Source organism: Astatotilapia calliptera, chromosome 23, assembly GCF_964374335.1.
Source record: "Astatotilapia calliptera chromosome 23, fAstCal68.1, whole genome shotgun sequence".
NCBI lineage: Eukaryota > Metazoa > Chordata > Actinopteri > Cichliformes > Cichlidae > Astatotilapia > Astatotilapia calliptera.
In genome coordinates, this window is record NC_137443.1 from 9367604 (window position 1) to 9393397 (window position 25794).

The 25794-nt window shown below is 40.0% G+C and overlaps 1 protein-coding gene across 1 annotated transcript; it reads left to right on the forward strand.

Moving 5' to 3' along the window:
* Positions 1–14226: 14226 nt before the first annotated feature.
* On the forward strand, positions 14227–24611 carry ndnf (neuron-derived neurotrophic factor). Its single transcript, XM_026159905.2, has 4 exons — positions 14227–14579; positions 20697–20894; positions 21246–21370; positions 22460–24611. The coding sequence occupies exons 2-4, from the start codon at positions 20698–20700 to the stop codon at positions 23845–23847; spliced, it is 1710 nt and encodes a 569-aa protein (XP_026015690.1). The 5' UTR covers positions 14227–14579; position 20697; the 3' UTR covers positions 23848–24611.
* Positions 24612–25794: the final 1183 nt, after the last annotated feature.

The following is a 25794-nucleotide window of genomic DNA, read 5'->3' on the forward strand; positions in this document are numbered from 1 at the left end:
ATGCTGCGTCAATCCGAACTACCACTTCAGCGAGTTCTAGTCACCAAACTGGACCTTTTCACCTGTTGTTGTGTTACACACTTCAGGACCTTTGCAAGCAATGTGTCAGCTGATATCTCTAAATATGAGTAAGTATTATAAGCACATGTACAGCTGGATATCACTGTGTGTAAACAGGGAAAAAATAAAATTATGGCAAACTGATGCTTTATTTTGACATTTGTCTTGTTTACCAGAGAAACTGAGCATACTGTCTTGTTGTACCTATGCTTCCAATTTAGCATCCTATCCTAAATTTATAATACCAGCACATGGGAGGGCTTTCGTTCCAATTTGCACCCGGCATGGCCTCCAGGATGGAGGTTTCTTTGTTGCGCTAAATTGTCCCTTTGTTGTGACTCTCTGTGCACCGAATAGCTCTTTGTGTTTGCTGACTGATAAAGCTTCTGCAAACAGTTATCTTAGTCACACACACACAGACACAGACAAACACAAACACCCAGTTAGAAGTGTTGGTAACGATGTTACATCCATGTTAGATCACAAACTCACAAACAAACTGACATACAGCGTGATAACAGATGCCTTGATAAGCTTATCTTGTATCCAAGCAGGGGTTTCTCAAGACTGGTCATACCTCCTTGTAGCCACTGTTTCTTCAGAATCAATCAAAAACGGTCCTCCATCTATGATTGGTACTATTCTCTGAGATGAATGAGGGCAGTATTATGAACGGCATATATTTGCATTTTATGACCCACTGCAGAAGGCTTGCCACACTGATTAGGTGGCTCGTTTCTCCAAGGCCGGAGAAAGACCATGGACATCTGTCATGCTTTAAACGTATTAGAAGTGTGACAGGGTGTTATCACTAGATTAGGCTGTATATGACCTTGCAGCAATATAGCAAACTTCAAAACCTCAAATTATGAAAGCTTTTATCATATTTGATCAACCCCATTCTGTTTTCTTTGTCTAAGACTCTCCTGGCTCTTGTCACTAATCTTATTCCCAATATTCTCATGTGTGCTCTCCAGTGATCATGTCCACATCACATCTGTCTGTTCTCTTTGCTTCAGCTTATATGTGTGTGTGTGTGTGTGTGTGTGTGTGTGTGTGTGTGTGTGTGTGTGTGTGTGTGTGTGTGTGTGTGTGTGTGTGTGAGAGAGAGAGAAAGAGATGCAGTTATCTTAATGTCAGGGTAGATTTCCTTGGCTTGTTGCACAGAAGCCAGAGCTTTGTTGTAACAGCAAACATTAGCATGACTAGATAACATCCTCCAGCCTTCTGTTTTCCATCCACCGTTTATTTGCACACAAATACATGAATAGGATGGACACAGACGCTAATGTCAAGCCTCAACAGGGGTCTCAGACATATGGGGATGCCTTTAATGATGTTTGAAAGAGAAACAACGAGGGCACCCGCCTAACCACACACACACACACACACACACACACACACACACACACACACACACACACACACGCACGCACAGTTTGTGTTTTCTGAAAGCACCTGTTTGTCATTGTAATGCATTATTGCAGGTAATGCAGTTAGGTGTGTGTCAGTCTGCGTGTACATCTGCATGTGTGTTCCATAGATTGTAAACCAGCGTCTCAGATGTCACCAGAACAGAGCTACAGCTGGGGGTCAAAGGTCATCAGTGCCAGGTGCCTCAGGGCTACAGATGTCTTGGGGAGAGAAAGCAGGTGTAGTATTTGTCACTGAAATAACAAGATCATCATTTTTATTTTGTGAAACCTCATCTGAAAGAAAATAAAAGACAACACTGCGCATGTTAGGTTTAGTGCTCCTGTTTTTAACATCTGATGTTCTCATGTCCCGATAAATAACATTCATTATCATTTTAAAAATAAATTTGTTCTTTTACTAAGAAAAATGATCTAAATTAATTTTTCTGTGTGTCACACTTTGGAGACAAGTGTGAAGGAAATGAAAGGTTTGTTACCAATAACAGTAATAGGAAACAAGGAAAAAGAAGAAAATAAATCAAACCTTATGTAAAATAAACAATAATTTTGTTTAGAAATGCAAAATAAAACAATAAAAAACAACAAATACGAAACAAATTAATTATTAATAAATAAGTGAGCAAAATAATAAAAACTGGAAAAAATAAATTCCACTCTCACATTAAAAATTCTGGGACAAAAATTCCAGATTAAAAACGGAATATGTGGAAGTAGTTAGTTATGTATCGTTAAACTGGTTCTCCTGCTGGATGAATGTGGAAAATTTTAATTCGACCTTGGAAAATGAACACAATGACCACGTTCTCTTTACTGCACAGCTAAAATGGCAATAATCGTCACTTCTTTAGATTTGTTTTACTACTGTACAGAACCTTTTCTACTGGAAGCTTACCCTGTATTGTATATAGACTAACCCTGCAATAATGTTGTTTTTGTTATATCATTATGATAAATTTCAGATTTATCAGAAATTTCCATGACTACATTTTATTTGTCGAACTCACAATAAACCCACTCATACCTTATACCCACCTTAATATATTTATATAAATATTAATTAAAGTGCACACAGAAGAATTCTCATGCGGGTTGATGTTATTCCATCATAGGGGAACTGCTGTGCTTCATCAACAAACTATTTTCATTAACAACACATTTAACATTTTCACAGATTTTATTAAGTGTAAAAAATATATCAAAATGGTTAAACATTTAAATAGTTTTGTTTGGGCTAAACAGTGAAATGAGATGTTAAATTCATTATCACAGAAATCTGGATAATTCTGATCACTGATAAGTGATTGAATAACTTTGCCCAGTAGTTGTGAGGAAGGAGAAACTTTGCACATTACTGCCACTTAGTGGTATAAGTAGCATCTGCTCTCTCTCTCTCTCTCTCTCTCTCTCTCTCTCTCTCTCTATCAGTGTTGGTCAAGTTACTTCGAAAAAGTAATTAATTATAGTTACTAGTTACTTCTTCAAAAAAGTAACTGAGTTAGTAACTGATTTACAATATAATCTATCTATCAAAGTAATTAATTACTTGCAAAGTAACTATTGGTTACTTAAAAAAACAAAACAAAAACGTTTAACCCTCTGGGGTTCAGGATATACTTGGCCATTTTAACTACTTTTGATTTTCCCTCTACATTTTACCTTTAAAAACTATTTACTTTGCCTTGTTTGGTATCATCCTTTTCAGCACAACCTCATGTGTCTGAATTTACAGTTATGTTTTCATTTTGACATGCTGTATTAACACAATTGATCTAAAATCAGACAAAAACCATAAAATCTGAGTATAAAAAGTTATATTTTTTTTTTACTATTTCAACCACAAACATGTTTAATGAATCATATTTCATAACATTAAATGCAAATATAAATTGTCAATTTTAAAATCATATGCACAAGTTTTGCAAACAACAAAGTTATTTGCATCCATTTACCTTTTACCTTGATTTTTTAAATAACCATTTCAAACTATTTACAGAACAATCAGCTGTTCTGCGTTCAATAAGATGCCACACAAATTATTTGTGCCACTCCAAAAAAATAATTTCTGTCCACTATAAAGGACAACATCACAGCCTGATACCTGCAGGTCTGACAGCAGCAGGTGTACCACTCCTGTTTCTACCTGGAGACAGCAGTCTCCTCATTGTTCTGACACACAACACAAAACTATCCACAACACTACACACTAACTACACAAGACAACACATTAACTACATGCTCCAAACATGCTAAACGTTAGGGTTTAGGTTAGGTTTGATCGTGACCGTCCGCGGGAGCGCGCGCAGCTGCTTAAAGCTTTAGCGTCCAGATTACCTAAGTAGTCAGCTACTTCCGTACAACTGATATAAAATGCTGTAAGCTGAACACAACCGTCTGTTTGTTAAAAAATAGTAACGGACCGCATTTTCTTCTCAGTAACTGTAACGGCATTGTAACGATAGGAATAGTAATTAGTTAGATTGCTCGTTTATGAAAAAAGTAACGCTGTCCTATCTATCTATCTATCTATCTATCTATCTATCTATCTATCTATCTATCTATCTATCTATCTATCTATCTATCTATCTATCTATCTATCTATCTATCTATCTATCTATCTATCTATCTATCTATCTATCTATCTATCTATCTATCTATCTATCTTCAGAGGAAAACTGGTATAACTTGTTGTGGTAAAAAACACTTGTTCTTGCCTTCCTTTAATAGGCTTTGCCTGTGCACAAATGACCATTTACCATACCACATATCATCACTAACCTCATATCACATTACAGGCACATCAAAGCTGGCTACAACGAAACACAATGCAAATATTTTAGCATCTAATAAATGGATGTTGTAATTACAGTTTTTCTCAGTCGCTTTGGTGCGTTTCTCAGAACACCATTAACATTTGCACAGCAGTTAGTGCATTTCCCAAAACAATTAGTGCAAACTGCAAAACCTAGTGGATAGCCTGCAAAAGCACGTCACATGCACAGAATTGATTATCCATACCTCAAAAGCAAGTATCCATGTCAATGAAACTGTCAGTGCCATCAAAATGAAAAGTCTTGACACCATCTTTATGAACAAGATAGTCAAATGGCATTGTCATGTTTCCACTATGACAGTTTATAATTTCAGTGTTTCCCATTGCAAAAACAATTGGTGACACCTGAAAATGCTGACGACAGCACTATGGCCTACCTGTACAGCCATCTGAAATGTGCAGTAAAGTCACTGTAGATGTTATGGGAGTCTTGGGAGTAACTAAGACACTGAATACGTACGTTTCACATTTCCAGTGTGTAGAAGTGTTTGTAATCCTACAGAATTGTGCAAAAGAAAAATATGCTACAGTCACTTGTTCACTGTAGAATACATGTAAACATAAAATCACCCATTTGGTAGAGCCTCCTCATGAGTGACAGCTGTAATTCACCTGAGATCAATTGTTCAATTTCGGAGACATTTCCAGGAAAAATGATACAGAAAGGTATAGGATTTGCTTGACAGATGGCCAATATTTGGCATGTGATAACTAGTTCAACAATTTTGTGTGTGATGACTTAAGCAATGGATGTATGACTATTAGTTTTATTGGGAATGACTATTCAGCATCCATAGGTATGATTACTTTTGACTGACATGACATAAGCAAATGGAAATGTCAGAAAGCAGCAGGGAAATGTATGGAAGCAACTGATTCATGTCCAAAATCATTTGCAGTTTGTTCAGAGAGAGGAGAAATTGCTACTATGATGTGCACAAATGACTGAGTGTTGTGGAGGTTGAACTAATAGTTATGAGAATTTCAATTCTGATCTGAGAAACGCACCAAAGCGACTGAGAAAAACTGTAATGTAAGACTGTTTGTTGGATTGTGTGTACGTGTGCTGGAAAATGTGTGTTTATTTTTAATGTGTTGTTTTATTCAATTCAAATGTAGCACTTTGTAACTGTGTGGTTAAAAACATGCAATACAAATAAATGTATTATTATTATTATTGTTATTATTATTATTGTTATTATTATTATTGTTATTATTATTATTCAGGCAGAGGATGAATTGAGGGACTGCACCATCATGCGATAAATAAGTATCATTTTATAACATGAAGTTACAGAGTCTAAGAAAAAAACTGTTGTACTAGAATTGAGTTTGATAAGCCTCCTTTTAAAAAAAGAGAGGAAAGGATAAAGGTTTAAGTTTTTTAAATTTTCAGAATATTTGAGCCAAAGCTCATCAATACAATCTATACAAGCACTTATGGTTTGTTTTATATTCTTGAGACAAGACATGTGCAAACACAAAATTCTCTTCAAAAATACCCTCAAATTTAATATTTTGAAGAACTCCAAAACAACCTCTCACTTGAATATGCACAGTCCAGGTGACAGCCATGAAAGGTCAGACAAAAGAAACAGGCTTTATCTGACATAGTAAATACCCTCTTTCCCTGAATAGCCCACCTCTCTCTTTGGCTTTGTTGACTTGTCAGCTTCTCAGCTTGACAGTTTCTCCATTGAAGGTGCAGAGAAGGTTGGGGAAGGTGAATGCGGAAAAGCAGCTGAGCCAGATGGTTTCCCGAGCAGGTTTATGGAGGGGTTTGTATAAGATGCCTTGATAAAGTCAGTCAAAACGAGATTAGTGTCACAGTCATTAAATGCTTGTCAGGTAAGGGTTTCTTTTAGGTGTGCCTGTCACTGTCAGAGACACAAACAGAGCTAATATTATCCATCACCTGTCACCTGCCACAAAAATCATTCTTTCTTTAAACATATAATGTGGATGTATGAAAATCCACATAATGAAACAAAGGTTTGATTTAAAAAATGTCACACCTATTGCTGGGGTCATTAATTATGATAAACACTGAGTGTGTTTATAGACAAGCACCAGCACCAGTACCTTGATAGAATATTTGATGCCTGTATTCATTAATCCTGTCCATAAAAAAGCCTTAATTAAAGTAATTCCTATATAAGTGTTGTTTTGTTTGTTTTTATCTCTCTTAGTGTTTCCATCACAGGGGAACAAGGGAAACAAGAAAGGCAAGTTTGCCATAAAAAGTCTGTTTTTAGATGAAACCCGTAGATTTGTCTGAGCTTCGGGGGAACTTTTACAATTTTTTTTTACACACAACAAAGACTCTTAAATTGGCTGCCTCTAGCAAACAAAAAAATTATGGAACAGCATGTGGGCGGGGCTTCTGTGTTCACAACAGGAGCTGCGTGACCATATAAGGAATATCCCCCCTCAGCAACTATGCACACAGCCAAGTGTATAAAAAGTCTCTCTAACTGAGAGTCTAGATCAGTTTGAAGACTGACTTTTAATCTGTAACAGATTAACTTGATATTCTACTATTAGCATCATGTGAAAAAGAGAATGTAAAAGTATATCGCACACTAAGCCATGCTGATAGATTCTGTTTAGACTGAAGAGGATTTCTCATGGCAGCTCCTATTGAGTCTCAGTCTAATTCTCCCGTCATTATCTTTAATGTTTATTATGCCAGCTGAGGCCTGACTTTTCTGGGATGTCCAGTACTGGGAAAATTGTGGCACTGTGTTAATATAAACCTGAATCCACTAGACCTGAAAACTGCAAACAGTTACACCTTCATGCAGACACTCAAACTTGCTGATGATTAATTAATAAAGTGCGTCTGATTAGCAGCACCTGCCTGCTACTTACACTCTTCATTCCTGTGAAAGTAGTAGGGGGTGTACTGTTTTTTTCAAAGGACTGTTTAAACTATGAGAAAAGAAGAATATTTAATAATTGAACATAGATACTGAAATTGGAAGCTACAGCAGTGTGGATGCAGATATATAGAATGAGGTGAAGTTTGATGAAGTCGATGTACTTTATATGTTGCTTTACAACATAGTTCCAGGTAAATTTATGTAGAACTGAGGATTGTTTGGCGTTGTATTTCTAAAGGATCAAATAGAAAAAGAAAAATATTATCTACCCTCATATTTAACTGTATATATAAAGGTCATATATGTTTTAGATGACATTATGTGGACATTCAGAGACTATATTATATATTACACATATGTACTGGATATCTTTTGAGACATTATGTCAGTACTGCTCAAACTTGTATCCAATGGGCCCTTAATTGGTGTAGATTTTGCTATTGTTGTTTGTGGAATAAAGTTTCTGAATTACTTTGTGACAAAGTAATTTGTTGAGAAACTATACGGGAAAAACTAATGACTGCTTATTATGATTGTGACACTTCAAAAATAGATACAGTGTGTGTCTCTGGCCAGCAGGGCGCAGTGTTTCCCTTCAGATATCTCAGATCTTGTTCAACAAATTGCCTTAACAGACGTGACAGTACAGAGCACGGACTAAATTCCTCAAATCCCACTTCAGCTCTTAATGTGCCCACATTAAAGTCAATGAGACATCTTTTTATAATGCATTTCGTCTATATGTTTTTCAGACCAGTGATCTGAATATTTCTCCACGGCTGTAAGCGTGTGTGTGTGTGTGTGTGTGTGTGTGTGTGTGTGTGTGTGTGTGTGTGTGTGTGTGTGTGTGTGTGTGTGTGTGTGTGTCTCTGCTGGGTAAATTCGTTCATCTCTAGTAATTCATATCAGAGCTATAAAGTTGGCTTGCTCCAGCAGGCTGTGATATTGTTGGAGGAATGTTCTCTGAGAGGATTTTATGCTCTTTCCCTGCAACTTCTCCTAAGGGACCGACTGAAAATCTTCCTCAATAGTCAGAATGTTCAGTATTTTTGTAGAAAGTCCCCCTTGACAACCACAGAACAAATCTAATAAAGCCTGAGCACCTCGCTGGGCTTTGTCAGGTCTCTGTGGTGATTGCAACATTCATTCCCTGCATGATAGAAACTTTAAATCTGTGTGACACTCGTGCTTAATCGACTTTTGAATCATCGTTATCATCATTTGTTTAGCATTATGATGCCTTGTAAAGTGCAAGTTAATGACTCAGCACTGAATTATAATACCTTTGTTTTTTTGCTAATTTATCCACTTGAAAATGCAATGCAGGTTTCTAGTTTTAACTGCACCATAAATGATGATATGTAAATCCAGTGCCTTTGAAACTCTGGCACAAAGAGAAACACTGGATTAGCACAGCAATGCCATAAAAGGATAATCTGTTTGTTTACCAGATTAAGTTGAAATGCAAAACTTGCGAGGAATTTCTCAGTTTCTCATTTTTGCAGATGCGTTTGTATGTAAATCCAGTGCATTGCCTGATTAATATGTGCATGGGTTTAAAGAGATCATTGAGCTAGTACTGGTAAGTATAAAAGTACTTTTACTTCAGTGTATAACCTTTTGTGTCACATTATGTGATAAACGCATTATTATGCAAATACAATTTACTAGACAATATATTACATATTATGACTTTTATGATTGATAGCTTGATTAGTTAGTGAACGGATGCATGTAAATGTGACATAATTTAGATTTAGAAATTAGTGGTATGATATGAGATGTTACTATAAAAAGATCTAGGAAAAACAAAAAACACCAGCTGAATGAATATGATGCATATTAGACAATGTTATTTTGTACTCTATGAAAATTGAGGTGATTGTTTTCAGTCATAACCACAAGTTCTGGTGCAATGCTGCAGCCAGTGTTGTTTGAGCGGCTACTTTGTGTATCAGTTTACAGTGTAGCCTAAATAAGCTACTGTATATGTAGGCAATTTGAATGCAGGGCTGTAATGGCGACAACGATTAACAATAACAACTACTTTATATAGGAGGCTAATGTAAATACATGTAAAGACTATGGCAGAGGATAGAATAACCTTAAATGGTCTCTGACATCTTAAAGATAATCACTTGAAGTTTCTGTTTAGAGGACAAAAGTGTGAACACCGGTTGTGTAATATGTTACACATGATGTAATGTTTCTAGTTTGTCCTCCTTTTGCTTGTAGACAGAAAACAGATTGGGGAGAGCAGATCCTCCTCCACTTGTCTCTGCCTCCTCATGACTGTGTTTACAATGGGAATACCATGCCTGGAGCAGCTATGCTCTAGAGTTTCACTAAAAAGGCCCAGGATAGACTCCTGTTAGAATCTCCCTCGGTGCGTGAGTGATCGTGAGACTAAAAGTTTGCACTTTGTTTATTTCTCCAGGTCCCTTGAGTATTTCAGGCACCACTACCATCCATCTTTCTCTCTGGATAACAGGATGAAGTTGGACACTGACAACTGCTTCTCTCTTATTGGATAATGAGAAGACGTTAGATGCTGACACGACATTCGCTCTTTACTCTTGTTGCCTTTCATCTGCTTCCAGTTGTGGCTTTTAGTCTTCTTTTTTTTTTGTTCCCACAAAAGCCAAAAGAGCTTTTGAAAAAGAGAAGATGAGTGAATGAGGGAGTTAAAAGATGGCATATAGACTAATTTTGGAACTGCTCACAAAACCTAAATGTTTGTAGGTTTATCCGTATTTGTCTTTGCAAATTTAATGGAGCTCTTTAACATAAAAATGTAATAAAATCCCTGTTTAGGTCTGTCTTATCTCCACTCATAGGTTCATTTGGTACGAGATGATAAAGGTATCTGTTAAAGGCCAGGTGGGTACACGATGTGGTAAAACTTGCACGGCCCAACTTCCCGTTGCATCCTTCCCTCCCTCATTCTTTCCCTTGAACTGTAACCTTCTGCCTCTCCTCCCACTCTATCTTGCTCTGATGATGCCTTCGGTATCACTCAGTGTGCAAAACTGCATACTTTGACCACTGTATCTATTAGAAAAAAATGAGAAGATGTGTACCATCTTTAGCTAGGTCAGTGTTTGTCCTCCCTGCACCCCTTAACAAGACACAAGAGGGAAAAAATGATGGGGGGAGATGTTTACAGAGTGGTTTATCTGGAGAAGGCTCTCAGCTCCGCTGAGTTAATGATGAACTCCGTTTTAAGTAAGCAGACTGCTAAAAGGCAGACCTTGTCACCTTTTTGTAGCTGTGACAGAAAGCCTCCCAGACAACTTTAAATGGATTTGAGGTGAGTGGTGCAGATTGCACCATCAAGACTCTGCTCAGCATCATATAAATGCATTTCAGTCCAGTAAGATTTTACTTTCTAACCTCCCTGCATTAATGGATTACCTAAGTCGTTGGGGAAGTGTAAGGAGATCAGTCAGATGAGGCAGCAATCAGTGACAGAGTAATCCCCAAAGCAAACACTGAGGATGGGTCCAGTATATAAAGACCCTCAACATGCATCTGTTGTTTAGACTGACCTAAGCCACAAAATACTTCACATTTTCTCTTACATCATAAACCTAAGACATCAGTTTCCATTAGAAAACCTCAGTCTAAGGCAGTGGCTGGAAATGTAAAAGAACACCAGTTGCTGACGTTTTGATGCTACGAGAAAACAATCAGGATGGAAAACAAGTTTGCTTGAGTGTGTGACTTGATATCCAAAAGCAAACATGTCAGCCCCACAAAGTTTCACGCTGATAATAAACCACTAATCCTTGCTGAAGTTCACCGGGTTAAGCTTACATAGATAAAAGCCTGGTTCACACAAATTATAAAGGCCATTATTCTCACTTACCACCATTAAAAAAATACAGTTTTACCAAGAATGTGTCTAACATAAATGTTATTCCAGTTTCTATGGACAATTCCAACAATAAGCTTTAAATGTTTTTCTTTGGCTCACACTTTCACCACTATGGTTTTGAAAATTCTCAACAACTACAGGATTTATTACTTTGAAATTTTGCGCAGGCATTCATGAACTCCCAGAGGGTAAGTCTTTGCTGACCCACTAGTCATACTGCTTCTCTACACAGGAATTGGCAGGGGTTTGCTAGAGTCTGAAATGTAAAATTCCTCATCAAAGGATATACGCAAAGATCACCATCTCACTAATTTTTTTTACACTACATTATAAGTACACCAACTGTGATGTGTCATTTGAGCAGATTTCAAGTACATGCACAGAGACAGCTGCTGACTGCATGAATGAGCGGTCAATCCTATTTTTCTGTTACACTTTTTAAAAAAGTTCTGGTGGAAGGATACATCCACATCTGTTGATTTGTGTCTCAACAAAATGTAGAATGTACAAACGTCTGCACTGAGCCTAATAATCTGGTTCTGTTGGAGGTCTGTTCCTGTTTAAAGGGAGTTCTTTCTTCCCACTGTCACCAAATTGTTGGAGTTTTCTCTCTAATAATCTAGGATCTTTACAGAATAAAGCACATAGTCATACAGAAAAAAACGACTTGAATTTATTGCTGTAAAAGATGCTTTTATAGACTCACTGAAAACAATAGTCTGCCTCACCGGGCTGGGACGAGTGGGGTGATACACAGAGATAAAAAGAAAGCAAACAGTAAACACTAAGTACCATAAATACCTGCAGGAAGCGAGGTAATAAAGAGAAAAATACATAAATCAAAGAAAGAAACAAAGATGATGACATGTAATATTACCATAAGTAAAAGTTGGTGAACATAGCAAATGCTCTACTTCCTTAACTTCACCATGTTAGCCTGCTTGGCTGTACAATCTCATCTTAGAAGAAATCAGATCAAGTTAAAATGCACTGAGTTGAGATTTTGCAAGTTAACAGTTTCAATTTTACTAAATAATCCTAGTTCACAAAAATAGGTTGTCTGTTGAGATGTCTTCTAAGGAAGGTGGTTAATTCCACCAATGTTTGAGTGAACCCGCCCAGTGAGCATATGTGCATCTACTGTATGAGACGTGCACGTGTGAAACAGGGCGTCGCTACAAAAGAGCACGAGTGGCTCCGCTGACTTCCTGAAAAGGGTGAAAGGTCAAAAATGTGTCTTGTGTGCAAATGTTTAGTAAATCTAATAAAATTTGACTGATTCAGTCTCTGTAGTTGAATAGTGCAGAGGGATTAAGATTACAGGAGCGTTTTCCACCCCCTCCCTCCATCTGTACTAAACTGTCCCTGGTGTGGATATGTTTTCAAGATTCTGGCATGTAGCCGGGTCACTGCATGTGTGTGTGTGTGTGTGTGTGTGTGTGTGTGTGTGTGTGTGTGTGTGTGTGTGTGTGTGTGTGATTCTGGGTTATTGTGAATATACGTGTCCCCAGAGTGGATTCGTTTTCACTGCTTTGTGGTGGGGTTAATAACAGTTTGAATTTGGCATCTATTTTCATCTCAAGGATGTGGAAGTCACAGCAACACTGATCATAAACCCAGGCATCACACACCTGTGTGGGTTACATCTGTGGTGTCAGTTTCTGCATCACAGAAAAATGCACTTTTATGATCTTATCTTCTCTCACTCTGTATATATTGTTTTTTAAAGAAATGATTTCCACTTGTGTGTATTGTTTAAATGTAATAGTTTAAATGCTTTTTTTGTTTCAATCGCTTATTGTGTGCCACTGTTGTCAGCATCTGTGTTTTTAAATCTGCTATGTAAAATAATCGTCATGACAACTAAACTGAAACTTTTCTGTGCTGTGCAGTCACTTGTGTTCATGTCCTTACAAACGTTTGTGTCCTGTGTGACCTTATTCTGGTAAACGCTAGATGACGCTGTTGTACCAAAACTGTCGTTCTTTTTGCTGCCAGGAGTTTGCGACACAGCAAATTTGTACCAGTATGTATGCTCATTAAATCCAGGATTGTTTTTCTAATTTTGTCAAATCATAGAAAACATTATGAAAATGATATCTTTATGTTTGTCGGTGTCTCTTTTTTCATTCACAATTTACTTGCTCTCTGTAAAGATTAAGCCTCTTAGTGCAGCTACATGCACTGGTTAAATCTTCACAAAACTTGTTTTCTATGAAAACATAAACCTTTGTTTTCGACAACTAGTAGGAAGCATTGATGGGAGGTCTGGTCCAACCTGTAGATGAAGGTGCTACTGTTGAACCAGCAGGAAGCAGCGCGAAACCTGCAGCCGCTCATGTGTGAAGATGTGCAGATACACCACTTTAGAGACGGTCCTGTGTAGGAAGCTCAGGAAACGACAGCTTCCTTTAGATCTATTGTCTTGTCATCAGACACGGACACCCATCAAGTCATAAATTTCGGACAATTCATTTCCGAGACAGTCAAGAGCTCTTATCTTGGATAAATATTTGCTTCCCAGGGCTTCAACCCAGGAAGAGACAACAACTCCAGTAATACCTCCCTGGGAATTTCCACAGTTAAACCCTGTGTTGGTGCAGGTTCACTGTCACATTCCACATAGAAAATGTTATGTCTTTATTTTGTTTTGTTTCTTGTGACGCCGTTAAAGCTGTGTGTTCTGATCATGTTTTTCACGCCCTCCCAGGTATCATATTCCCATGATGAAACTTGCCTGCACACTGTAGCCCCGAGGGCTGCGTGACTTCAACAGGGCGCTACTGCCTAAACTAATAATTTAAAGAGAGCATCACAGTAAACAGCTTGCAAATAAAAGTATGTGGGGGAACCCCGGTCTCTAAAAACCACGAGTAGTTAGAGTTACGCTCAGGTGGCATCTTGCTGTTTTCAGCAACACACTGCTTCTGTTCATCTAAGATTTTTGGCTTGTGGATTTGTTTCCCTCTCCTTATATGCTTTCAGTATGAGGGCCGGTCACACCTGGGAGTAATACTCAGTCTGGTCCTTGCTGGGATATTTTTTGTGGCTTGCTGCTGAAAGAGTGGGCTGGTTCTCTGTCTTGGAGCGCAGGGAAGAAGAAGAAGTTCGCACTAGTTTTGCCTCCAATCCAGTGGAGGTTTCAATAGCAGCGGCGCGGCAGGGGAGGGACGCACTGCCAGCACTCGGGATACCCACTCATACACACTCGCGCACACTCTCACACACACTCCTGCCCACCAGAGACCAGTTCAATCCACAAGAAAACTGCAAGCACGCACCAGAGTCGTCTAATCCGATTGATAGACACCAACAATAGAAGTGAAAACTAAAGGAGGGGATACTGGACACTGCAGAGGACAGCGCGTGTTTTTATTTTTTTTTATTTTTACATCAATCGATTTAGTTTTAAAGCACTTTTGTAAGAGTTTTTTTCTTTTAAAGAAAAACAGACACCATTCTGCAGATAACGTCGTCGATTCATATTGCGAGAGGTAAGACTGTCTCTTGTAAAGATTATGCATTTATTTTTCGCTTGATTTCTCTGCAGTGTAGCGGTTTGTCCGATTCTTCGAGCAATTATATGAGAAAAAACTTCTTTATTTTCTTAAACTTTTCTGTAGCTTTATTTATTTATTTATTTATTTTGTAATATGCATGCAAGCTCCGCATGAATTCAGAGTCGGACTCTCTGAGTAAAGTAGCTGGTGCCTTTGAAACGGTTTGCGGTTTACAACTCCAGGAAGTTAAAAGTTTCAAACGCATTTCATTCAAGCCACAACTCGCATGCTTTTTTAATTCTAGTTTATTTTGTTTTGGGCTTTATATCACACGGGGCAGATGAGCTGATGAACTTTACGAAAATCCTCTTGTTTTGTGCCTCGCGACAGTTCCCATGCTCCCAGGGGTGACACAGCACCCAACACAGGCGATTTTTCTATACATGCTGTATTTCTAGCTACCTGTGCACCAATTGTGGTGTTTTCACTCTGTTCGCTTTTAGTTGTAAAATGTAAAAGTTTTATATAAGGACTACAGTTTTGATAAATGTTAGTTTCACCGTGTCACTACTGGGTTCCTTTTACGCACCTGTAAGAGCCCAGACAGGCTTTAGTGAAGCGCGTAATGAAGAACTGCTTTTTAATATAAGTGAAAAATTGGATTTATTTGACTTGTCACCGTCTGCATTGTTTCAATTAGAATTATTCCAGGCAGATTAATGATAATTTAGCTGGTGTTGGGAGTTGTTTTCCTCATTCGGTCCATGTGAGAAGCTCTCAGTCGGTGTTTAATGAGAGACATACCCGGAGTGGGGATTTGAATAACTGTATTTAGCAGCAGGGTGAAGCCACACTGCCTCCCTTCTACTTTCTCAGGAGAATGAATCATGAACAAAAAAGTCTTAAAATGGGAAGGTCTGCGTCGCATACCGTAACTAAACCATGATTTGCATATGAAAACTCTCTGGCTGAAAGAATTCCGCCAGTGTTGCTATAGCCGTTTTGCGTCCAGAGAAGTGACAGGCTTCAGTGGTGTATATACAGTCGCCTCTCCGCTGCCTTTTGTCACATATCCAGAGTCAGTGGTGGAAGATTAAGGGCGCAAAGTTTTTATTTCCTTGTTAAATTATTCATCATATCCACACACCATGCGCTTCTCCTCGTCTCCCCCCGCCCGGGCACGCTCATTGCAAAGCTCCTCATTATGCTCCCTCAGATGGACACAAGAAGAGGCAGAGCCTGCTCGCACTAGCTGCTGAACAGGCTTTCTGTGCTCCCCTTCTCTGCCTCCTCAACCAAGCACAACATACCGGATCATGATTGACTCATTTCCCACGACGGGGCCAGGCCCGTGCATGCGTACACCGGATGATGGGCAGTGGGTGGATGACTTTCCCATGGGGGGGCATTTTCTCTTGTAATCTTTAATCACCCTTGCAGCCACAATGCCAGCACATCAATCAGAGACACCGCCACTCCCCCACCCTCAATTCTATTTGAGTTGTTTTTACACAGAAAGCGCCCCCGCGACCCCCTCATAGAGAATTTCCAGGATGCAGAGCTAAAGGCAGGGATCAGAGATGAAATATAAAGGAGCGAAGAGGAAAGGGGAGGGTAAGAAGGAAAGGAAACTGGGCTCTGGTTTCCATGATGCTATTGTGCCAGCCTTAGTGGTTCTGATGATGTGGATAGCTCAGAAACTCAAACTGCGAGCGATGTTGTGGATGGCGAGGAGTCAGGTCCTGAGTGATGATTTAGACTTACACACAGAGTGGAGCAGAGGAATGCAATGGTTTGGACCCGCATATGTGTGCACGTATGGACACACACACACACCAGATTAAAATCTCCACTGTTGGATCAGAGCGTTTACCACAGTCTCTACCAATTTATTAATAAGCTGTTTAGCTGTCCAAGAGCACCAGACCTGATTTGGTTTGGCCTGCCTATAGAACAGGTCCAGGTCCTGTGTGGTTCCCTCTTTGGCTCCTGCATATACTTTACTTACTCTAATCTCCACATTGGCCCTGAAGTGACAGCCATGATGGAGCTCGCTACCGAGGACCCGCCATAAATCTAGACTTCCTTTAAGAAAACACACAGAGGCTTCAGGTCCTGCGAGCTCATGCCAGGCGTCTTGTTGGGTGGAATCCGAAATGTCTCTTTATTTGTGTTGAAATTAAACTGTCTTTTATTCCCTCCCGTTCTGTTAATGAGCTCCATGTGGCAGCAGGCAGGAGGCTTATCCATCTTGACAAGGGGCTGGAGGGAAGGAGAGAAACAAAGTGAAGTGAGAGAGTGTAGGTGGTGGTGGGGGGTGTTTTGCGCACACACACGTGAGCATATACGTGCACGCACGCAGGACAAGGCTGGGGGTTGCATGGATATAGCCTGCCTTGTGATCAGAAAAAGCCCCATACGTGAAAATCACGTGCTTATAATCACCATGTTCTTGCTGAAAATACGCTCCTCTCACACATGCACACAGAGTCGATCAGGTGGATGAAAGTTGTGGCCAAATGGTTGCATGTAATTGATATTTTTCTCACTTTAATCTTCAGTGGATCGTAAACGATTTTGATTCTGCTACGGATTGATGTCGCTGAAATGATTGCATCCATCTGGGAGATTTAAATACAAAGTGTGAACATTTTTGTTTTGGCTGTGCACATGATTTGCTTGTAATGACCCCAAATTAGAGCTGGGTCAAAGTTGTTAAAGTAGAAACTCAATTGATAGGATGCAATTCTACAGATTACACAGGAAGGGAAAGGAGGTGGGGGTCCTTTCTTGTTTTATTTGTTTAAGACTGATACTCTAGATGTGTCAAAGACAGCCATGGGAAAGAAAATTGGGACTATTTTCACCCATTGTAAACTCCTGCATTTGTCCTTTAATCCAGTTACACAGTTCTCTAAATTCCACAGCTTGCCAATTAGAAAATACACAATGTTTTCTACAGAAAATACTTGGCAAATACCAATGAAAGTGAAACAAAAACCTATAAATATATAAATAAAGAGATGAAAGGCAAAAGCAAAACAAAGTTGACACGACTGTGGGTTACTTTGCCTTAAAATTATCCATTCCCTAAATTGGGATCATACATTCTTCCCCATTCTAATTAAACATTAGACTTTATTTGTTCCAGATGCAGCTTTTTTTAATGTGTTATTTTCGTAAGGGAACTCTGTGGCATGAGAATGGTGCAGGCCTGCATGTAAAAGCACATCCAGCGCCGGCTGTGTGACCATGTTGACTCTGCGCTGGTCCATGCAACCACAGTGACCCAACACAACTGCTCTGATATTTAGATGTCATCTCCCTGCAATATACAGTATGTGGTGTCACATGTGAAGAGCACGAGGAAGGCACGCATCAAATGTTTAAGGCAGCGGTGATTAAAAACCTCAGTGTGTGACTGCGGCGGACAAAGCCGGGTGAGGGGACGAGGCCCTCGTTGTGTCTGTGGAGTGTTTTGGGATCTTTGAAAGAAAGGCAGCTCTGAGAAATGCTGTGCATGCTACTGAGAGACTCTGCGCGTACTACCTCAGCGCTGTCTTAAGTATTATTAGACATGTCTTTGTTCCAACTGACATGTTTCTGAAGTGGAATGAGACAGGCCGAGGCGATAAGGATCTCAAGTCTCTGTGTGAGTCAAACCTCAAAGTACCACTTAGGCGGCTTTCCTTTTGCTCTCTGAAGTCTGGCGGTGTGACGGGAGGCTGAGCTCAGACAACAGCAGAGACACTGACAGGAGCTGTCATGGGCTTTTTTCCCTGCTTGTGTTTTTAAAGGACTATAATGTAGAAATGAAGCCCTGTGTGTAGTGTGGATATTCGTCCATGCCCGAGTCCTCTGGTTTTACTTATCTGCCTCTGCTGAGGGAGGCGGTGAAGGAGGAGAAAGCATAAAGACGAACCGAGAGGAGGGGATGTGTGTGTACAAGTGTGAAAGAGATTATTTGATGAAAAAAAAAAACTGTGATCAAGGGAAGGAGACAGACAAAGGAGGGCGAGCAGAGAAAGGGAGAGGGGTCATTAAAAGGACACCATCTCACTTGCAGTAAATGGCAGTAAAGTATCTGGCTAATCTGCCATCATTACACTGATTAAATCACCGGGGATTTGGCATTCCCATCAGCTGCAATCAATGGGCAGAAATCAATAGACAGGGGATACGTGAGAGCCTCTCAGCCACATCGGCTGCAGCTCCAACTGTGGATTGCATCTCCAAACATTTTTATATTAGTGTCAATAAAACTTAAACTACATGGATTTGGGGATTTTTATATTAAGCGTTTTATGAAACGGCGTGGGTCCCCGGAGTGCCAAGCAATATCTTTTCCTTCACACATTCCTGTTTAAATCTAATCCCCCTTCCTCTCTGTGGCCTTGGGTACTCATTCAGGGGCTCTTCGTCTCTGATTCGTTCCCAGATGGTGATCAGGATTTTAAGTTAAATGTTAATTAAGGCTGAAACTAGGAGGAAAACATGGATAAGAAGCACATTTTAGCATAAAATATATTACATTGCGGACAAAAGCAGAAGCTCACTAAAACACTGTATGCATGTCACAGCTCACACTCATTAACATCAGCAGTTTTGAATCAATGTCAAAATAAAAGGAGAGATAAAACAAGGTTATTTAGAAATTCCATTAGAAAAACAGAAATCTTAGACATACTTTAGCTAATATGAGCCTTTAATATTTCCTGACAGTGTGCATTAACGCACGAGGTACTCAGTGTGGTATACAGTTTCTTGCTGAGAAGAGAGATTGATATTAATTTTATGCGCGTAAGCTAAACATCAAGTTTCAGCCTTTTCTGTAGTCAAGTAGCATAGCTTAGCATAATGAGACTGGAAACAATGAAAGCAGCCAGCTCAGCTCAATGAGGAACACAGTGGCTCAGTAGTTAGCACCGTTGCCTCACAGCAGGTGGTTTCGAGTTTGTATGTTCTCCTCTGTAGCTTGTGCATGGTACTTTAATGCTGCCAGTGTTAGCGGTGGCCCAGGGTACTTTCAGATCGAATAAATGTGAAATAAATATGCTTAAACTTTTTCTTTTATCAAAGTTTTTTTTAATTTTTCTGTAAACTAATAATTAGAAATTTTAGGAAGAACGGTTGATTAGTTTAGCTTAGTAAAGAAAGAAAAGAATAAAAATAACCCGGCTAAAAAAATCGTTTGTGCAGGTTTTTTGTCTTTACTGTGACACATATGGAATTTCTTGTGCCAATCCAAGTCTGTATGCTAATATTAACTCAATAATCGAGGGACATAGCCACTATGACATCACACATTGGTTATGGACTCTGTATTTTGAAGTGTCAGCTGTAGCATTTTGATCTCGCCACTGTATCGGTGTGTTTTTTTGTGCCAGAAGTTTCCTTATATGGAGAAAAGGGTGGAATGCTAACATTAGCAAGCTTGGTTACCGAGCAAGCAATTTTACTCGCCTTTTTTACTCACCAAAGCTGAAGCATGAACTTTTAATCATCTGACTCACACAGCAAGCCATAATATTAGATAAAATGCTCCAAAAGGCACCACCACCACATACACAGTGAAGCGATCCGGTCTATTGATATCAAATGGCAGAGACAGGACTAACAGACAATGATTGGCTCCAGCTGTCTGTTTCGGGACACCTGTGAGTCAATGCAACTGACAAGGTTGTCCGTGTTGTGGTTATATATGTATAGGTGTGTCTATATGTAGGCATATAGACTGAAACATGGATGATGAAAGTAAACGTTATGTGAAGATGAAGGAAATTTAAACTAATGGGCAAATTCACCTGTAGCATATCAGCTTTTTGCTAACATTGAATTTGTCTTGTGGTATAAGGTCATTCACAGACTCACCTTGAGTTGAAAAGGTTTCTTATTTGTAAGGAGTCAGGCAAAGCAATGATTAACTTATTATACTCAAGAAAAGGCTAATAAAGTGCTACTTAAAGACATCTTTGTGTCATGTGGTTTTCACATCCTCATTTAAGAACCATAGAAGAAGAAGAGTGAATTCTTTGCTCAGACGATCAGGAGCATCTGCGAAAAATCACAAAACACTGAATGAAACTGAAGTCAATTTTCTGTGTCTTTCAGGATGAGGCAGTGTAAAGGTTGGAGCGTGGTGGTGCTGCTAGTACTGTTGGGGCTGGGATCTGTGGCCCAGAAACTGCCTACGAGAGATGAAGGTCTTTTTCAGATGCAGATCAGAGACAAGTCGCTATTCCACGACTCCTCAGTCATACCGGACGGAGCTGAGATCAGTGGCTATCTTTTCAGAGACACACCCAAAAGGTAAGAGCTCTGTGAGACAAACAATATCAGGGTGGTGGTTAAAAAAATGAGCCAGTTAAACCGTGTGCTGGTGACTGCTTCAATCATTGAAGGAAACATTAAACCTGGTGATGTCTACTTACTGTAAATAGATAGGAAACATCAGATGTTACCCTGTAATAGGATCTATTATGTTGATGCAAAAACTAAATAATAGATGAGAAAGTCTTTCTCCACTCAAGGCAAAACACTATATGCCACCACGTGCTTCACCTATTATGGTCTGCTCACGCCTTTACTCCACATATTATTTAGGATAATGTCAAACTATGATGAACACTGGTGCTTATATCTGGCCTATTATTTTCACAGGTACTACTTTGTGGTGGAAGAAGACAACACACCCCTGTCTGTGACCGTGACACCTTGTGATGCTCCTCTGGAGTGGAAACTCACTCTGCAGGAGCTGCCAGAAGACGCCAGCGGAGGAGGATCAGGTATAACTGACATAAGGCAGCAGTGGAAGAGGTTAATTACACGTTATCTGGAAATATGACTATCCCCACACACAATTAACCTACGCAGTGATGTTAGGCTTTGTGTTTTCGTGGGTTTTAATTAAGTCACAGATGTAGTGTCTAGTCTGACCACTTATGAGGTCTGACTCGGCCCAGTTTGATGTCTATAATTTCAGTGGTTTTCTAGTCACCCTAAAGAATCAAAGACATTACATCCCTTTACTTAGGTCGCCTCGGTCTTCTTAAGATAAATCCCGCTACACTCAGTCTGTTTGTCTTCTTTTTTCCCTTCATTTTTTCTGTTTTTCTGCTTCACATTAAAACCTTTTCCCATCTGGAAGGTGTCCTTTCAGCAGAGGAGATCTTGCCAGATGACTAAAGCAGTGGTTTAGAGCACTGATGTGTGATGTGAGCATATATTTGAATGTCCAGACATGAGCACCTGCATGTGTGTCTTTGTTCCTGTCAGATCAAATGGGTAGTTACACTGTTGTGGACACTGACCGCGCTTCAAGAGAAGAGAATTCATCCTGAGCTGGAAGAATAATGACAAATTTGGACTCATGCAGTGGCAGTGACTTCACGAAAACTGGTGCAGAAACAGAGCAGCTAGTGAAATCTTTCCTGTCTTTGCAGCCTTTTCCTGCTAGAAATCTCTATTGGGAGTTGATCTTTGAGCTTAATTTTTAGTACACCGCTGAGCACACTCTCTCTGGTTGACAAACATAATATTATGGTTTCTTGCTCAAGCTGGAGTAAGAGCTTAGACTGTCCCTCTCACATAGAAGCTACAAGGCGCCTCTTTGTAGCAAAACTTCCCTAGAAAGGCTGAGTGAATGCTGGCCTGAGATCTTTGGGGATGTTTGGAGTGAAAACATGGCTTCCATGGGTGTGGGATAATGATCCATGAGGCTTAGTCATGATCTTGCAGCGTTAAACAGTTTTCAGTTTGGGTGGAAATTTTCTTTCATCAAAGCCAAAGAAGAAAAGAAAATATTGCAAGGGTTGTCTAATTTGGTGACTAAAGCAAACAGCTCATGTTGTGTGTGTTTGGTTTTTATCTTCCAGGAGAGCCTGAACCTCTGGACCAACAGAAACAGCAGGTGACAGTAGATGAAGGGACGGAGCTCTTCACCTACAAGGGCAATGATGTGGAGTCCTATGTGGCCACAAGCACGCCTTCTGGTCTCTACCAGCTTGAACTGCTGTCCACTGAGAAAGACAGCAACTTCAAGGTGTACGCAACCACAACTCCGGAGTCTGACCAGCCCTACCCAGAGCTGCCCTACGACCCCCGCGTGGATGTCACTGCACTTGGCCGTACCACCGTCACACTGGCCTGGAAACCGACACCTACCGGCTTGCTGATGGGCCAGCCTGTGCAGTACTGCGTAGTGATCAACAAGGAGCACAATTTCAAAAGCATGTGTGCTGCCGAGGCTAAAATCAGCACTGACGATGCATTCATGCTGGCTCCGAAGCCCGGCAGAGACTTTAGCCCGTTCGACTTTGTGCACTTTGGCTTTGACAATGGTTTCGGCAAAGACCGGGGCCTCACAAGTAACAAGATCTCACGGGCATACGCAGCCAAGCCCAGGGTATCAGACATCCAGAAGGTGTGCATTGGCAATAAAAACATATTCACGGTGTCAGACCTAAAACCAGACACACAGTACTACTTTGATGTATTTGCAGTAAATGCTGCTACCAACACCAGCACAGCATATGTGGGAACCTTTGCCCGCACTAAAGAGGAGGCTCGTCAGAAGACAGTTGAGCTGAAGGACGGCAAAGTATCAGAGGTTTTCATCAAAAGGAAGGGCAGCAAGTTCCTGCGCTTTGCTCCCGTGTCTTCCCACCAGAGGGTCACTCTTTTTGTACACACATGTCTGGATGCTGTGCAGGTGCAGGTGAGGCGAGATGGCAAGCTGCTGCTCTCCCAGAATGTGGAGGGGATACGGCAGTTCCAGCTACGGGGAAAGCCAAAAGCCAAATACCTGATCCGTTTCCGTGGCAGCAGAAAAGGAGCCTCCACTTTGAAGGTGCTTGCCAGCACCCGACCCAGCAGCAAACAGCCTTTCCCTTCACTTCCGGAGGATACACGCATCAAGGCCTTTGACAAGCTGCGCACTTGCTCCTCCGTCACTGTGGCCTGGCTGGGCACGCAGGACCGCAACAAATACTGCATTTACCGCAAGGAAGTGGCTGACAATTACGGTGAGGAGCAGCGGCGCCGGGAACAAAATCAATGTGCTGGACCAGAGACCCGCAGGAAGTCAGAAAAGGTCCTGTGCAAGTACTTCCACAGCCCGAACCTGCAGAAAGCTGTGACCACAGAAACCATCACAGGTCTGGAGCCAGGAAAGACCTACCTGCTGGACGTTTACGTGGTGGGACACAGTGGCCACTCAGTAAAATACCAGAACAAACTGGTGAAAACAAGGAAATACTGCTAAAAGACTCTGCAAAGAATAAATCTATTATAAATATATATATTAAATAAGTTTATTTAACTCTAAGTGATATTCTACTAAGGAGTGTATACAGACTGACTACTCACACAGCTGATGGGCCCGTGGCAGGGACTGAACTGTTTGTAGAGAGAGATTTCAACCTGTATATTTATGTTTACATTTCATTGTGGCACGTCTGGGTGGCCCATAGCGTGAGGTGCTTTGTTACCAGGCTTGTCATCTTGACATCATGCTGCCACTGGGAGGGCAGAACTTCAAAGAAGATCCCCCTTTTTCATTTTCTCTGTTCCTTTGTTGCTGCATGACTTTCGCTTTTGTCTGTCATATTTGTTGCATCCTTCGGTTTCAGTGTGTCAAGGAGATACAGTAGCTGCCCGCTTTGTATAGATCTGTCACCGCATATTCATGACGCATTTTAGGAGGAATTTAAATTATTTTATACTTTTCATCTCTCTTTTTAATTGTCTGTTTTATTGATGACAATAGTAACTGTTACAAGAAAATTCCAGTTTTATGAGGAAGTTGTCGTAGCTCAGACATTCCCGTGTGTATCTCAGCCAGTGTTTGCTCTAGAGCCCATCTTGTAAATGTGTTCTGTGCTGGAGATCTGTGTTATTATCACTGTATCGCTGTGTATGTGTGTGCGTGTGTATGTGTGTGTGTGTGTGTGTGTCACATGTACAGAGCTGTCCTGCCAATATTCATGTACATAAAGACTAAATATAGAACATGTAATCCCCGTGTCACCCTGGGTGTCATGTTCTTTTGCCAAGCAGTTAACATCCCTATCATGGCTCTCAGAGAAAGAGCTGAACAGCATATTGTGATTATAGACTCAGACATCTAAATCAGGGCTGCATAAGCACAACCTAATACTAAGAGGGATTTTGACATCAAAACATGACCCTCTAAAAGATTTGCAACAGCAAAAGAACAACAACAGATAAGATATATGCTGTAAATAAGCATATATCTTAAAAAATAAAAACACCCCTTGATATCATCACAAGTGGCTAAATGAGGAAATGAGCGTATATCCTAATAGATTTAGTTTCAAGTGTATTTCTTGATTTTTTCTGGAGAACAAGTTATTGTCTTGATGATCTGCAAAGAGCCTGATCTGATTTTTTTTACCGGTGGGAGTATGAACCATCTGTATCACGTGGTCCCCGTGTAATCTGTAATTTTATAAAAAGAGTATAAATTAAAAATCGTCATACAGTGTTGTTGTTCTGTACACTAGTGCCACTGTAAATTTAAGAAAATGGAGAGCATGTAGCTTGCTTTGCTGATGGAAGATGAACCAACCATGAAAGGGAAGTGATAAATTTATGTATAAAATGATGTAAAAAAAAAAAAAAAAGCTGTAATAGGTTGAGCATCGGATGGGTGATTTAAAAATCCAAATTTGTACTGCAGTAGTTCTGCTCACATTACCATACATATGACATATAATAGATATGATATATCTGGTGTTTCATCTTATGTTCTTTTTTAATGAGAACAGAATATCTATGGTGTAACCGAAAGCTGCCTTAATGGCCAAATTCCACCCTTCCATAGAAATACTTGGCCTTACAGCAAAAGGTTTTCCCTTTAGCATCAAGTAATCTCCCAAAGATCTACTTCAAATAATGTCAATGCAAGGTTTATGCATATCATGACAAATTTAACCTTCTAATGTCCAATGACACCCGTTTTTGCATTTCAAACACAAATAGCCTGCAGTCTAACTCTTGGTCTGCTACTAAACATTTTTCCTAAGACATCAACATGAACACAAGAATGTTTTCGGTGAATCATAAATAAAAAACAGCCTCTGCTAATTTTGAGTCGGATTTTGCCACCTGACTTTCTGTCGCTCTGTTTTTCATTTATAGTCAAATCAATCTGAAAATAAACATGATTTAAACCAAATATGCCAGAAAG